The sequence below is a fragment of the Elgaria multicarinata genome, chromosome 13, assembly GCF_023053635.1.
Source record: "Elgaria multicarinata webbii isolate HBS135686 ecotype San Diego chromosome 13, rElgMul1.1.pri, whole genome shotgun sequence".
NCBI classification, from domain to species: Eukaryota; Metazoa; Chordata; class Lepidosauria; order Squamata; family Anguidae; genus Elgaria; species Elgaria multicarinata.
In genome coordinates, this window is record NC_086183.1 from 31,262,913 (window position 1) to 31,278,069 (window position 15,157).

At 48.8% G+C, this 15,157-nt stretch overlaps 1 protein-coding gene across 1 annotated transcript; it reads right to left on the reverse strand.

The window, feature by feature from the left end:
* Positions 1-678: 678 nt before the first annotated feature.
* On the reverse strand, positions 679-14,824 carry ECH1 (enoyl-CoA hydratase 1). The gene is made up of 10 exons (XM_063140522.1): positions 14,707-14,824; positions 10,484-10,664; positions 8,699-8,787; positions 7,763-7,887; positions 6,601-6,649; positions 5,265-5,329; positions 5,029-5,099; positions 4,485-4,556; positions 2,404-2,554; positions 679-1,149 (listed from the first exon to the last, which is right to left on the reverse strand). The coding sequence occupies exons 1-10, from the start codon at positions 14,750-14,752 to the stop codon at positions 1,045-1,047; spliced, it is 954 nt and encodes a 317-aa protein (XP_062996592.1). The 5' UTR covers positions 14,753-14,824; the 3' UTR covers positions 679-1,044.
* Between the last annotated feature and the right edge of the window lie 333 nt (positions 14,825-15,157).

The following is a 15,157-nucleotide window of genomic DNA, read 5'->3' on the forward strand; positions in this document are numbered from 1 at the left end:
GAATTACAGAGTTTCCGTGCCTAGGTTTACTTGGCACCTCCATGATATGCCTTTAGACGCCAGGTGAAGACCTTTTTATTCTCCCAGCATTTTAACAGTCTGTAAATAAATTTTAACTTGGTGTGTTAAATTTGTAATTTTGCATTGCTGCTGTTTTTATCTGGTTGAGCTTTTAGATTGTATTTTATAGTATGGTTTTATACTTTGAATGGTTTTAATTTTTGTGAACAACCCAGAGAGCTCCGGCTATTGGGCGGTATAGAAATGTAATAAATAAATAAATAAATAAATAAATAAATTGTATAGCTCCTTGTTCCAGCATTCCATTAATTTAAAACGATCACAGAATCAGAGTTTGCACGGGGCAGAATTTTGCTGTGTGTTATTTTACCTCAAAGCAGCCACCTGATCACAAAAGACCCGGCTGTGTGATCGCAGGGAAGAGGGGAACCCGGCCTGATCCGATGCTTGTTTACCCAGAGGTAAGCACCGCTGCGTTCGATTGTCTTACTCCCAGGTACATATGCACGGGATTGCTGCTGTAGTGAAGAGAAGGTCGGTATGTCCTTTGTTTTAACCCTTTTACGGTTGTATTTCCGTTGTTTTGCTTGAGCTATTTTGGAATACAAATAATATAAATATAAATAAGCAAAGAAATAAAGGAAGAACCCACATATCTTTTAGAGCACAATAAAAGCAGTCTTTAATCTTTGTCAAAATGATCTCTCCTTTTCACAGAGTGCTGAGCGGGTTTAGCATTTGTTTTTATTCGACTGCTAACGTTCACATTTGGAAGAAGCACCGGTTTCGTAGACGCTTGGCCTCTCCCACCTTGCCCTAATGCGAAGGAGGCGCCACAGCCCCCCTCCCCCCATGCAGTCCATTGGCTTCAAAGGCACGCGTGGCTCGGCCACTGTTCAAAGGCACGCGACCCCCATCCTCTCGCAGGGGCCCGGAGCCCAGTCGAAGCCCCACGCGAAGCAGCAGGCTGACCCTGCTCGCTTCTGCAGGGCCTTGGCTGCCTCCCAAAGCCAGGCAGTGCTGCTACAGCTTGGAGTAGGTGACCTGTTTGGGAGTCTTCTTCTCCAGGGCGGCTTGGGCGGACTTGACGAGGTCCTCCGTCTGCAGCATACTCATGTTCCAGGTGGCCTGGAGGACAAAACGAGGCAGAATCAGGATGGGGGTCCAGGACAGGCAAGGGGAACTTTCCTGCCAGCGAGGGCTGAGAAGGTCCGAGGCGGATCAAAGGTCCCGGTCCAGCTCGGCACAGTCTACTGGCAACGGCCAGCCGAAAGCAAAGGCCGAGTGAATGCTAGAGGAACTGGAAAGAACATCTGGAGGCAAGGGGGCACAGCAGCTCCCAAATGTGCAGATTGTGCTTCCAGCTATCCTAAAGAATCACTGGCAAGCCGTACTTCGATCCAGGCCTTTTCGAACCATCAGTGCTACCGGCTACTAAGCCTGCCTCTGTGGCAATGAGTTCCACATCCTGCTTGTGATGCTGTGAAAAGCAACACCTCCTCCACTTTGTCCTAAACCTCACACTCTTGAGTTTCAACAAATGATTGTGGGGGTTTGGGAGGGCATCAACGGTTCTTCCCTATTCACCCTATCCCCAGCTTTTGTGGGGGGTTTTGTGGATAGTGACCCCTTTTAGACATCTTAATTTAAAATCAAGAACATAGTTCCTAGTCCTCATGACAGGGCACAAATACAACTGAAGATGTGGAGGCAATGATCTGGTTTGCAGGTAACAACAACTGCAATAAATAAATAAACTCAGAGGACGAATTGAGTATGGGTTGTTGTTACATGCGAACCCTGCACTATGGTTGTTAACCACAAAGACCTCAAACAAACCATGGGTTCCCTTCCTGGGCGATTCATGATTAGCAAGCCATAGTTAAAACATACTGCAATCCACAACAACAATCCACAATTCCACAACAGTCCTTACTCATGATGGTTGTTACAACCTAGCCAGCGTGAAGTTCCAGTTTGGGGAAGTCATCTAGAGAAGGTGAACACCTAATAGCCAGGAGAAATGACTCCCCTCTGTTCATAGTTCCACATCATTTTCTTTATCATCAGGAACCTTCTGTTGACTGCAAGTCAGTTGCGTACATTAGGGATTTTACGGCACAGCCGCTACACCAAGTCCAAGACAGAACCTAGAATTCGGCAGCCAAGATGCCCCCAAATTTATCACCTTCTCAGTGAACATAGGGGCAAGAGTGAAACCCGTTAGCGAGTTGTAAGAGCCTGCTTTAAATGGAAACCATTCAGCCCAGTATAGTCAGTTCCAACAGGCAACATCAACAATCCAGGACTTTTCCCAGTTCTGCTCCGTGACATAGAGATGCCCTGCAAAGCACCCGCTCCACCCACTAGGCACTCACTCACCATATACTTCAGGCCTTCAGACACTGGATGGTCCCTGGAGTAGACCAGATTGACCTTGGTGCCTTGCACTGCAACCGGGCTCTTGCTGGCAATCTCAGAAGCCAAGTCGAAGACGCTCTGCATCATGGCTTCCTTGTCTTGGAACACACGGCTGGGGGAACAGAGCTGGTTGGTTAAGCTAGCGACAAATGTTATAAATTAAGTCACGCTTGAGTAAAGTAGTTTCTGTTTCCTCTTAGTTGTCTTTGTCCTAAGCTAAAAAGACCCAAATGCTTTAACTCAGCTTTCTCCAACCTGGAGTTCTCCAGGCAGATTGGACAATAACTCCTATTATACCAGTGGTTCTCAACCTTCCTAATGCCGCGATCCTTTAATACAGTTCCTCATGTTGTGGTGACCCCCAACCATAAAATTATTTTCGTTGCTACTTCATAACTAATTTTGCTACTGTTATGAATCGTAATGTAAATATCTGATATGCAGGATGTATTTTCATTGTTACAAATTGAACATAATTAAAGCATAGTGATTAATCACAAAAACAATATGTAATTATATATTGTGAAATATTTATTTCTAATTACAAATAAATGTCATCACGCCGGGCACTCGTATGTGGGCGGACCCTCCTAGAGATGGATAGAGGAGCGGTGTCTCGGTTCCTAAGACCATTGGAAATATGTGTTTTCCGATGGTCTTAGGCGACCCCTGTGAAAGGGTCGTTCGACCCCCAAAGGGGTCGCGACCCACAGGTTGAGAAACGCTGTATTATACTGTCCATCCTGGCTGGGTATGATGGGAGCTGTATTCCAACCATCTGGAGAGCAGTGGGATTGGGGAAGGCTGCTTTGAGTTTAGCCTTTCCTCAGGGTGAAAGAATTCTACCCCTAGATAATTTCAGCTGCCTTCTTTGATCTCTTTCCCATCTTCTGAGTATCCTTTCAGAGAGAGAGAGAGAGAGGGCTATGGGAACCGGGCCTGCTTAGCCTGGAGAAGAGAAGTTTGAGGGGAGACATGATAGCGCTCTTCAAGTGCTTGAAAGGCTGTCACACCGAGGAGGGCCAGGATTTCTTCTCGATCCTCCCAGAGTGCAGGACACGGAATAACAGGCTCATGGAATCATAGAATAATAGAGTTGGAAGGGGCCTCTCAGGCCATCGAGTCCAACCCCCTGCTCAATGCAGGAATCCACCTTAAAGCATCCCTGACAGATGGCTGTCCAGCTGCCTCTTGAAGGCCAGTTTCCATGGGGATGCTTCCAAAATGTCCACTCCATGGTTAGCTGCCCCAGATTAGCTGATACCTTTTGCAAGTTCATAGAATCATAGAATAGCAGAGTTGGAAGGGGCCTACAAGGCCATCAAGTCCAACCCCCTGCTCAAGGCAGGACTCCACCCTAAAGCATCCCTGACAGATGGTTGTCCAGCTGCCTCTTGAAGGCCTCTAGTGTGGGAGAGGCCACCACCTCCCTAGGTCACTGGTTCCTAGAATCATAGAATAGCAGAGTTGGAAGGGGCCTACAAGGCCATTGAGTCCAACCCCCTGCCCAGTGCAGGAATCCACCCTAAAGCATACCTGACAGATGGCTGTCCAGCTGCCTCTTGAAGGCCTCCAGTGTGGGAGAGCTCAAGTTACAGGAAGCCAGACTCCGGCTGGACATCAGTAAAAACATCCTGACTGTTAGAGCAGTATGACAATGGAACTAGTGACCTAGGGAGGTGGTGGGCTCTCCCAACCTAGAGGCCTTCAAGAGGCAGCTGGACAGCCATTTGTCAGGGATGCTTTAAGGTGGATTCCTGTATTGAGCAGGGGGTTGGACTCGATGGCCTTAGAGGCCCCTTCCAACTCTACTATTCTATAATTCTGGGCATTCAAGGTGCGGCTGCAGCATAGATTTACAGAGCACTCTGTTGCTATTTGCCATTCTAATTTATAGCTCAATCCCTTAACAATTTCAAACAAGTTCCCACAGAAGCATTGTCTGAGGACAAGAACAGCTTCCTTCGAGAGAGGTTTGCAGCCACGGAGGAAGCACTGTTATCAGAAGGAGAGGTAGGTCAGGCATTCAGAGGCACGCATACCTGACTAGGCCGCTGTTCTCAGCTTCTGGCGCCATCAGTTTCCTGGCAGTAAAAGCCAGCTCATTCACCAGGCTGGGGAGCAGAAAGACGTCAAAGTCAGGAGAGCGTCTCGTTCGTCGGGAAAGGTAGAGGGCATTTTTTTCTGGGAAAGAAAAGCCGCCTGCAGGTTGAAACCGCCTGTCCGCCGTCCATCCCACTAACTCTTCTTGGGGCTTCAACCCTCCCAAGGATATTGAGTTGGCTTCCCACGTGGGACCCCTTGAAACTCCCATAATGCAACCTTCTGCTGATTGGAGCATGGAATTCTGGGATGTGGTGTCCCCACCGCCTCTCTTGCTGAAGAGCCTGGGTTAACAGTTTTAAACTTTTGTAAACCGCCCAGGGAGTTTCCGTTATAGGGCAGTATATAAATGTAATAAATTCTCATCATCATCATCAACAACACAGCTGTCCCTCCAAGCCAGGGAAAGGCGCTCTTTCTTCCTCTCTTTCGAGGTACGAGACAAAGGAAGCGACGGAAGCGGAAATGAAGTCAAGCACTGACCTCTGATTTCCAATGATGCGCGGCAACCGTTGCAGCGTGCCAACGTCGGCCGCCAGACCAATGTCCACTTCCTGGGGAGGGAAAGCAGAAGCATGTTCAGACATTTAAAGGGCAGGGAAGGAAAAGGGCAGGGACCTATGAATTGAAATAAAGGGTTGGTGATGGGTGGAGGGGGAGACAGGTGGGGCCGCCGAGTCAGGGGAAGGCGAAACACGGGCGCATCTCCCACAACGCACCTTCACCTGGAACCAGGCGTCCTGGGTGCAGTAGCGGATATCGCAGGCCGAGATGAGATCCACACCTGCCAAGAGAACAAAACTGATTTGTTCGGTGCGTTTACGTCTTTCGGTACCTTCCTTTCTTCCATCGTGGGACTCAAGGAAGCTGGCATGAGGTTCCAAGGTGGTCTCCCTGCTAGAAGTTGGACTTCAACAAGCATTGTCTCGCTAGGTTTATTGGCCACCAAGAGGGTGCGGTAGTTCTAGTTAGCAGGGAGTCCCTGCCTGATCCTTCTCTCTGCTATCTTTTGAGCATGTCTGTGTTGGGAATACCATTACTTCCATTTCTTTTTCCCCACAATCCCCTCTCCCTCCACAAAGGGCTGCCACACAGCTGCTCTCTCTCTCTCTCTCTCTCTCCTCCAATTTAGTTAGACAGAACGAGGCTTTCCTATCCAATGTATTTCCCCCCAATAAATATGTTTGTCTTTTAAGATAAACACCAGTCTCCCTTTGTGTCTTCTTTCTCTCTCCAAGCCCGCATGCTCTGCTGTGCAAAGCTAATCCCAACACTCCCGTCCAGACACTGACCAGACTCAGACCTAGTTAAGCTTCCGCAGGGTGGTTGCGTTACATGTACAAACTGGGACATCACAGCTCTTACATCCTAGGGGAATTTACCAATGCAACATGAGCCCTTTTCTTTGGCATTTCCATGCTGAGGGCCCTCTGTATGAACAGGGTGTAGAAGCAGACTTCCTGAGAATAGCCACTTTTTCATTTATTAAAGAAACAGCAAGTTTCTAGTCCCTTATGATTGAAAAAAAATGTTTAAAAGCAGCCTTCCTCAACCTGGGGCGCTCCAGATGTGTTGGACTGCATCTCCCAGAATGCCCCAGCCAGCTGGCTGGGGCATTCTGGGAGTTGTAGTCCAACACATCTGGAGCGCCCCAGGTTGAGGAAGGCTGCTCTATGGTTACTTGTCTTTTTAATAGCTAATTGTATGCTCAGTCCTTTTGTATGTAATTTTTGTTGGAATGGTCTATTGACTGCAATAAACTGTTGAGAATATATATACAGCATGACAACACTGCCCCCTGCTGTTGGACAACCTGAGGCAAGAGTTTGACAATAGCCGAGCTCCAAAGATTTTAGGTAGGAATTGTTCCAGCCCCGCAGAGGATCGAATCCGCATGCAATGCAGGCGCTCTACCACTGAGCCACGGTCACTCTCAGATTGGGTTCATGGCTGCCGGTTGCTAATCACTAACCCCAAACTGCTGTAGTTGGGGATGGGGGAACAGGGGGCGTGACGTTCTTTGGAGTACAGCTGCGTCTGAGTCCCAGGGCTCACCTGCTCCGACGCAGGCTCCGTGGACGGCCACAACGACGGGTTTTGGGCACTAAAAGAGAGAGGTGCAATTAGCCACGGAAGACGGAGGCTTCTCAGCGAGGGCATCCCAGCCACGGAGATAACTCACCCACAACAACTGGGATCGTTTAGCTTGGAAAAAAGGAGGCTAAGGGGAGGCATGATAGAGGGGTACAACATTATGCCTGGGGTGGAGAAGGTGGAAAGGGAGACCTTTTTCTCCCTCTCTCAAAATACTAGATCCCAAGTCCCATCAAGCTGATGGGTGGGAAAACCAGGACAGATAAGAGGAAGGGCCTCTTCACACAGCGCAGAGTTAAACTATGGAACTCACTGCCACGGGATGTAGTGATGGCCACCCATTTAGCTGGATTTAAAAGTGGGTTGGATAAATCCCAGGAGAAGGCTATCCCATGGCTACTAGCCCTGAGGGTTGTGTGCTACCTCCAGTATCCGAGGCAATAAGCCTGTGTGCACTTGTTGCTAGGGAACATGGGTGGGAGGGTGCTGTTGCCCTGTTTTTTGCTACCTCCAGTATCTGAGGTAGTAAGCCTGTGCGCACCTGTTGCTGGGGAACATGGGCGGGAGGGTGCTGTTGCACCACAGAATCATAGAATAGCAGAGTTGGAAGGGGCCTACAAGGCCATCGAGTCCAACCCCCTGCTCAATGCAGAAATCCATCCTAAAGCATCCCTGACAGATGGTTGTCCAGCTGCCTCTTGAAGGCCTTGAGTGTGGGAGAGCCCACAACCTCCCTAGGTAACTGATTCCATTGTCGTACTGCTCTAACAGTCAGGAAGTTTTTCCTGATGTCCAGCTGGAATCTGGCTTCCTTTAACTTGAGCCCGTTGTTCCGTGTCCTGCACTCTAGGACGATCGAGAAAAGATCCTGACCCTCCTCTGTGTGACAACCTTTTAAGTATTTGAAGAGTGCTCTCATGTCTCCCCTCAGTCTTCTCTTCTCCAGGCTAAACATGCCCAGTTCTTTCAGTCTCTCTTCATAGGGCTTTGTTTCCAGACCCCTGATCATCCTGGTTGCCCTCCTCTGAAAACGAAACATGTCCTGCTTTGTTGGTCCTTGGCCTACGTGAACAGAATGCTGGGCCCTTGGTCTGACCCAGCAGGGCTCTTCTGATGTTCTTACCTTCTCCAGCACGGTGAAGGTTTCTTGATACCCCCGGATCTTCCTGCGCAGGTTCCAAGCCTTCCTCGCCATGTCATCTCCCTGTGCCATCAGGATCTCGCTGCCCATTTCCATCAGATCAATGCCTGCAGGGTAGCATGATTGGAATGTGAGAAAATGAGCGCCCGCCCGCATTGCTCTGACCTAAACAACATGTCAGCTGCTTATTCAATGCCACTATTCGCCCCAGAGAAGCTCTGCTTTTTGCCAAAGGAGGCCAGGTTTCAAGCTACATCTTGTGCAGCAGCAGCAGCAGCAACATCTTGTGCAAAAGAATGGCGGTTGAAGGAAAAGAGGGAAAAAGCACCACGAAAAAGGCTATAAGAAAAAGAGGCTACTAGCTCTGGTGCTATGAAATGGCAAAAGAAATTTCTTTATTTTTATCCGAAATATAAAAATGTTCAAAAAAAATATTTGAATATTTTTTATATTTCGGATAAAAATAAAGACATTTCTTTTGACATTTCATAGCACCAAAGCTAGTAGCCTCTTTTTCTTATAGCAAAAGAATGAGAACAGGGGTGGGAACCTCCACAGGGGCCAATTTCACGCCCGCCCGCCCCGGACAGGGGCTGCCCTCCTCCCTGGAACTGCTACTGCTGCGTCGAAGATTTTCCCGTCCCAATTCAGCAGCAGTGGCAAAGAAGGGTCAAGTTTTCTTAAGAACAAGGCGCACAATTCCACAGGTCTGTCTTAAGTTAAACTGATGCTTTTTTTGCCACCATCACACTGTCTAATTTTGGCCAAAAACCAACCATTACTTCTTCTTTTTTGCACTCCCCGTGGCAAACGTTGGATGTGGAGGAATTGGACAACCTGTGGCCTATGGAACAACACAGGAGCTTCCTGTCCTAAAGGGGAAAGGTCCTTACAGACCTCAGAGCCTTTTCGACCTACCTGAAGTGAATGTTTTCCCGGCACCAGATATCACCACCGTATGACATTCTGAGTCTTGAGCGACTTTGTTGAAGCACTCGACCATCTCTCTATAGCAGGGGAAAGCAGAGAGAGAGAGAGAGAGAAGGAGGCAGGCAGGCAGGTTGGTAGCTCCTGCTGCCAACTTGAAAACAGACACGTAGGGGTTGTGGGGAAAGACGCCACTTCACTGCAACTGCGAAACACATTTAGGTATGTCTCACCAAACAAGTCTTCAAAACAATCTCAACTTATGTCGCACCACGGAGAAGTGACAGCCTATAGAACAGTGTGCTAGGCTATTTTGGGCAGGGTTCAGGGAAGGAAGTGGACCACATCACTTGTCAAGTTTGCACTGGGGGCAGCGTCAGCAGCCATCTATAATACCACCGACGGAGTTCATAGAATCATAGAACAGTAGTGTTGGAAGGGGCCTCTAAGGCCATCGAGTCCAACCCCCTGCTCAAGCATCCCTGACAGATGGTTGTCCAGTTGCCTCTTGAAGGCCTTGAGTGTGGGAGAGCCCACAGCCTCCCTAGGTCATTGGTTCCACTGTCGTACTGCTCTAATCGTCAGGAAGTTTTTCCTGATGTCCAGCCGGAATCTGGCTTCCTGTCACTTGAGCCCGTTATTCCGTGTCCTGCCCTCTGGGAGGATCGAGAAGAGATCCTGGCCCTCCTCTGTGTGACCACCTTCTAAGTATTTGAAGAGTGCCATCATGTCTCCCCCTAAATCTTCTCTTCTCCAGGCTAAACATGCCCAGTTGTTTCAGTCTCTCCTCATAGGGCTTTGTTTCCAGACCCCTGATCATCCTGGTTGCCTTCCTCTGAACACGCTCCAGCTTGTCAAAACTGCTTTAAGGCTTTGCAGTCCCCCCACATGTGCAAAAAGAAGCCCCTCTCATCGCACCCTCTCCAGCACAGCGGGGAGATAGAGCTCGTTATGCATGGAAGTTGGATTGGGGTTTTATGCCAATATGCCATCTTAGTAACCCCTTTAGGGCTGCCTCCTGAATATGGGACGATCTAGTTCTAAGTGGAGGGTTTGTCCATATTTGCTTCCACATGTCATCTTCTATTTGCATAGGTAGGTCTGCTTCCCATGTTTTCCAGTGCCAGGGAGGAGCCTCCCACTTTAGCAATAAATCATAAATTGCTGAGGTCAAACCCTTATCTTTTCCCTTGGGGCCTAAACATAAGTGTTCAAAGGCAGTGAGGGGGCGGAGATCTACTCCCTGGCCAAACCTGTAGTTTAGAAAAGTTCTTACTTGCCACAGTTGGAACCAGGTAGGTTTAATGCCGTTTAACTTTTCTTTTAGCTTCCTATCATTAATTACTCACTCCTTATCTATAAAGTCTCTCAAGCAATATTCTTCCTGTTCCACCCTGCAAACTTGGCAGATTTATCACAGGCCATGTTCAGAAGACACCTTAAATCATGGCTTTAACCATGATGGTTAAGCCAGAAAGCCGGGCTGTGTTCAGAAGACACGTTAAACCATGGCTTTAACCACGATAGTTAAGTTAGAAAGCCGGGCTGTGTTCAGAAGACACCTTAAACCATGGCTTTAACCATGATAGTTAAGCTAGAAAGCCAGGCTGTGTTCAGAAGACACCTTAAACCATGGCTTTAACCATGATGGTTAAGTTAGAAAGCCGGGCTGTGTTCAGAAGACACAGCTCAAAAGGAATCTCCCACTATGGAACCTCTCGCAATGAAGAAGGGACACCTTCTTCAGAGCCAGGGGCTGCTATACATTCCTGTTACCTCCAGAAGGCGGCATTCATGGCGTTCCTTTTCTCCGGTCGGTTGAGCTCCACATGCAACACTTTCTCTCGCACCCGCTCCAGCTTCAGGGTCTCATAGCTGTCCACAGAACTCCGCTTCTCCTGCTGCTGTGGCGACATGATCCTAAAACTGCGGCAGGAAGCCGTCTGGACGGACAGATCTGGGAGCAGAAATGAATTAATAGTAGTGGGCAAGCCCTTGGCTTGATTCAGAATGGGCTCAAGTAAAAGATGCGAGTTTTCTAGGGGAAGGATAATTGTCCAGAGGTGGAGCACGTGCTCTGTATGCAGAAGGGTCCAGGTTCAGCTGAGCTACGTCTGACTTGGTATACAGCAACTTTGTGTTTAAGGATTTTTCCTCCTCAAGCCCATTCCAAAGCTTCCAAAGCTTTGAACATTGGGAAGCTTTTCTTTGCTTCCAAGAAATCATTCTTCTTAACAGATCTGCTTGTCTGTTTCCAATGAATTAAAAAGAAACAAACCCCAAAGGCTATGGCAAGGTGACCATATAGGAATAATCCATACATTACACGTGTCAGAAAATATTTTAAAAACGACACGCTAAAGATGATCGGAATAGTTAGGTGGTCTGGAGGGAAATGCATTTAGCAAGTGGTCGTGGAGAGGTCAAATCACTTTTTAAAACAACTGTATAAAAGGATGCCAGCTGGTGATAGCAACTCCTGCTTTAGCTAATCACTTTTGGCACACACATTTGAAAAGTCTGCTTTTCATAGAATCATAGAATCATAAAATCATAGAATAGCAGAGTTGGAAGGGGCCTACAAGGCCATCGAGTCCAACCCCCTGCTCAATGCAGGAATCCACCCTAAAGCGTCCCTGGCAGATGGTTGTCCAGCTGCCTCTTGAAGGCCTCTAGTGTGGGAGAGCCCACAACCTCACCAGGCAACTGATAGCTGCTTCATCCCGTACTCTGAGGTGTAGGATGCAATTATAGAAGAAGCAGAAAAATGCCAGCTTTGAGAAAGCTTTAAATGGAAAGCACTCCAGCTTCATGAACAAATTATTTGAGCCAAAGATATTTAGCAAAACCAATCTAGGTTGATGTTCCTGAGTAGACCTAAGGTTAATAATATAAGGCCACGCAGATGGTGTTGGACTGCAAGTCCCATGAGCCCTATGCAGCACAGCCAATCATGAGATGTAACCCAATAACATCTGAAGGGCCGCAAGTTGACCACCCCAGATTTAAACATTTTTTCCTCTCCCCACCCCCAAATTAAACCAGCAAAACTATGCCATGTAATAACAGGAGTTCAGGTTGTCACAACTCCTCCAGCATTCCAGAAACTATTTCAACAGCACAAGCATTTACACTTGAGTAACTTTTGCCCTTCTGGGACAGAGAGAACTCCAGACCTGCACCATTATTCTCTCTGTTCCTGATAGTTCAGGAAATGAAGACCTTCCCCCCAGGATGACCTTCAAACTGCAACTCAAGTCAGAGATAATTTACAGACGTGAGTAGCCATTACAAGGCTTGTCTCATTATTTTAACTCTAAACAGAAAGGAAGTTTTAAACTGGGAATATAGAAAGCTGTCTTACACGGAGTTGAAGCATTGATCCGTCTAGTCCGATATTGACCTGGTTTACATGTAACGACAATCCATAGTACAGATTGTTATTGAATCTTGGATTGTTGTTACATGTGAACTCTGCACTATGGTTTAATTATTGGTTGTTAACCACAAACAACCCAGAGTTCACAACCCAATGAAAAAAGAGTTCTCTTCTTTAACCACAAACAACCCATAGTTAAACCATACTGCACATAGTTAAACCATGTCTGCACATAATAATAACCCACAATTCAACAACCCACAATTCAACCCATTCTCTGGGTTGTCGTTACACGTGAAGCAGGGCTGACTAGCAACAGCTGTTCAGAATGTCAGGCAAAGGACTTTCCTATCACCTACTACCCAAGATCCTTCTAACTGGAGATGCCAGGGGTTCACAGTATACATGCAAAGTCATGTGCTCTGCCCTTGTCCAAACAACAAATAGTCACAGCTAGGACACAAACAAGGAGGCTGTGTGCAGAGGGGGTGAGATTGACCTCCATTCAAGTGAAGTTCATCTGCATGCAATGGGAGGAGGAGGAGAAATCCTGGCCATTTTGGGTGGGGTGAATCCTGGCCATCTTGTTTTGTAATTTCACTTCAGGTGAGAGCGTCACTGGGGAGCTGATTACACTCCCTAAATAAGCTAGGGAACTATCTCCCTAGATCAGACCAAAGGTCTATCCTGTTGAAGAGTTCTGGAAATCTCCAAAGTTTGCTTACTGTTTTGTAACATTTTGATGTATTGCTCAACTGTGATTTTTGTAGCCAGTTGGGTGAACATAGAAGAGCCAGCGGCCAACCAGCTGCCTACGGGGAACCCACAATCAGGACATGAGTGCAAATGCACCCTCCCACCCATGTTCCCCAGCAACTGGTATTGAGACGTAGGCTGTCTCTGATCCTGGTAATAATATACAGCCATCAAACTAGTAGCCACTGCTAGCCTTCTCCTCCATGAATGCGTCCAACCCCCTTTTAAAGCCATCCAGACTGGTGTCCCATCACTGAATCTTGTGGAAGTGAATTCCATAGTTTAAATGTGTGCTGTGAGAACACCAGAAGAGCCCTGCTGGATCAGACCGAGGGTCTATCTAGTCCAGCACTTTGCTCAGTGGCCAACCAGCTGTCGACCAGGGACCCACAAAGCAGGACATGGTGCAACAGCCCCCTCCCGCCCATCTTCCCCAGCAACTGGTGCACACAGGCTTACTGCCTTGAATACTGGAGAATAGCACACAACCCTCAGGGCTAGTAGCCATGGAAAGCCTTCTCCTCCAGGAATTTATCCAACCCCCTTTTAAAGCCATCCAAATTGGTGGCCATCGCCACTTCTTGTGGTAGTGAGTTCCATAATTTAACTACGTGCTGTGTGAAGAAGTCCTTCCTTTTATTTGTCCTGGATCTTCCCCCATCAGCTTCATGGGATGACCCCCTTGGGTTCTAGTATTTTGAGAGAGGGAGAAAAAGGTCTCCCTGTCCACATTCTCCACACCAGGCATCATTTTGCACACCTCTCTCAGGTCTCCCCTTAGCCTCTCCCCCCCCCCACAAAAAAACCCTAAACAATCCCAGTTGCTGTAACCTTCCCTCATGGGTGGGGTCACTGGGGTGGAGATGAATCATTTTAGTTGCCCTTTCCTGGGCAACTATCTGTCCTGAATTTCCCACCAACTAGCTTCATGGGATGACCCGATTAGGATCTAGCATTAGGATTGAAGGAGAAATATGTCTCCTTATCCACTTTCTCTACACCATGAATAATTTTATGCGTTTCTATCATGTCTCCATGAACTCGTCTTTTCTCAGGCGCTGGAACCTCTCCTCTTAAGGAAGTGCTGAGAGATGGGGGTGGGGGGAGAAGCAGGGGCAGACTGAAAATTGGGGAGCAGGTAAGACAGCAAGAGGGAAAGGTGCTGGAGGTGCAGAGATGAGGAGAAAGCAGGTGCAGCAGTAGCCCCCTCCCCAAATAAGGCAAGGGAGGGGGAGAGGCAGGGCAGCGGGAGAAAGAAGTACCATGCAAGACAGAAAGAGAAACAGGGGTGTGTGTGTGTTTGGGGGGAGCAAATAAAGGGGAGGGGCAACAGGAGACAAATAAGGGGGAGGGGCAACAGGAGACAAATAAGGGGGAGGGGCAACAGGAGACAAATAAGGGGGAGGGGCAACAGGAGACAAATAAGGGGGAGGGGCGGCAGGGGGCAAATAAGGGGGAGGGGCAACAGGCGGCAGGGGCAAATAAGGGGGAGGGGCGGCAGGGGGCAAATGAGGGGCGGGGCAGCAGGGGGCAAATGGTGCTATATAAATAAATAATAATAATAATAATAAGGGGCAACAGGCGGCGGGGGCAAATGAGGGGCCGGGCGGCAGGGGGCAAATAAGGGGCGGGGCGGCAGGGGGCAAATAAGGGGCGGGGCGGCAGGGGGCAAATAAGGGGGAGGGGCAACAGGGGGCAAATAAGGGGGAGGGGCAACAGGGGGCAAATAAGGGGCGGGGCGGCAGGGGGCAAATAAGTGGGGCAACAGGAGGCGGGGTGGGTGAGGGGGAGGATAAGGCAGCAGAAAAGGGCTTAAATGAGGGAAATGGTTCCTCCCCAGGAAGTTCACCCGTCCCCCACTCACGCCTCCGCAGCAGACCCTTAAGGACGACGCCGGCAGCCACCGTCATGGATCTCTGTTGTTCTCCGACTGAAGGCAGCGGAGTATCCGAGCGCGTGAGGAGGCGAAATGGACCCGCCTGTTCAATTACTTGACGTCCCGTAGCCTCAGGCCTGCCCTCAACAAAAATGGCTTCTCGCGGCGTGGAAAGGGACAGACGCTTTCCGCGCAAGGCCAATCAGCTCGCCCGCCCGCCGCGCAAGGCCAATCAGCTCGCTCGTCCTTGAGTGACGCAGCGACGGGCCGACGCCCCCTTCCGGCTGAAGAGGGGAGGGAGGAGGAACGCTCCACGAAGTTCAGAGCTAGGAAAGGTGCAGAGTGACATGGGCCGGGTCGGAGGCGGCACTTCGTGGAGGCGAGAAAGCAGAGTTGCTGAACTTTTAGTGTTGTTGACGCTGCAGGCTTAATGCCTACC

Coding starts and splice junctions, on each gene's coding strand:
- ECH1 (XM_063140522.1), bottom strand. CDS start 14,752: ATGACGGTGGCTGCCGGCGTCGTCCTTAAGGGTCTGCTGCGGAGGC. Junction 5,100..5,264: donor ACGCCTGGTTCCAGGTGAAG/GTGCGTTGTGGG, acceptor TTCCCTCCCCAG/GAAGTGGACATTGGTCTGGC. Junction 1,150..2,403: donor CTGAAGGCCTGAAGTATATG/GTGAGTGAGTGC, acceptor TTTGTCCTCCAG/GCCACCTGGAACATGAGTAT.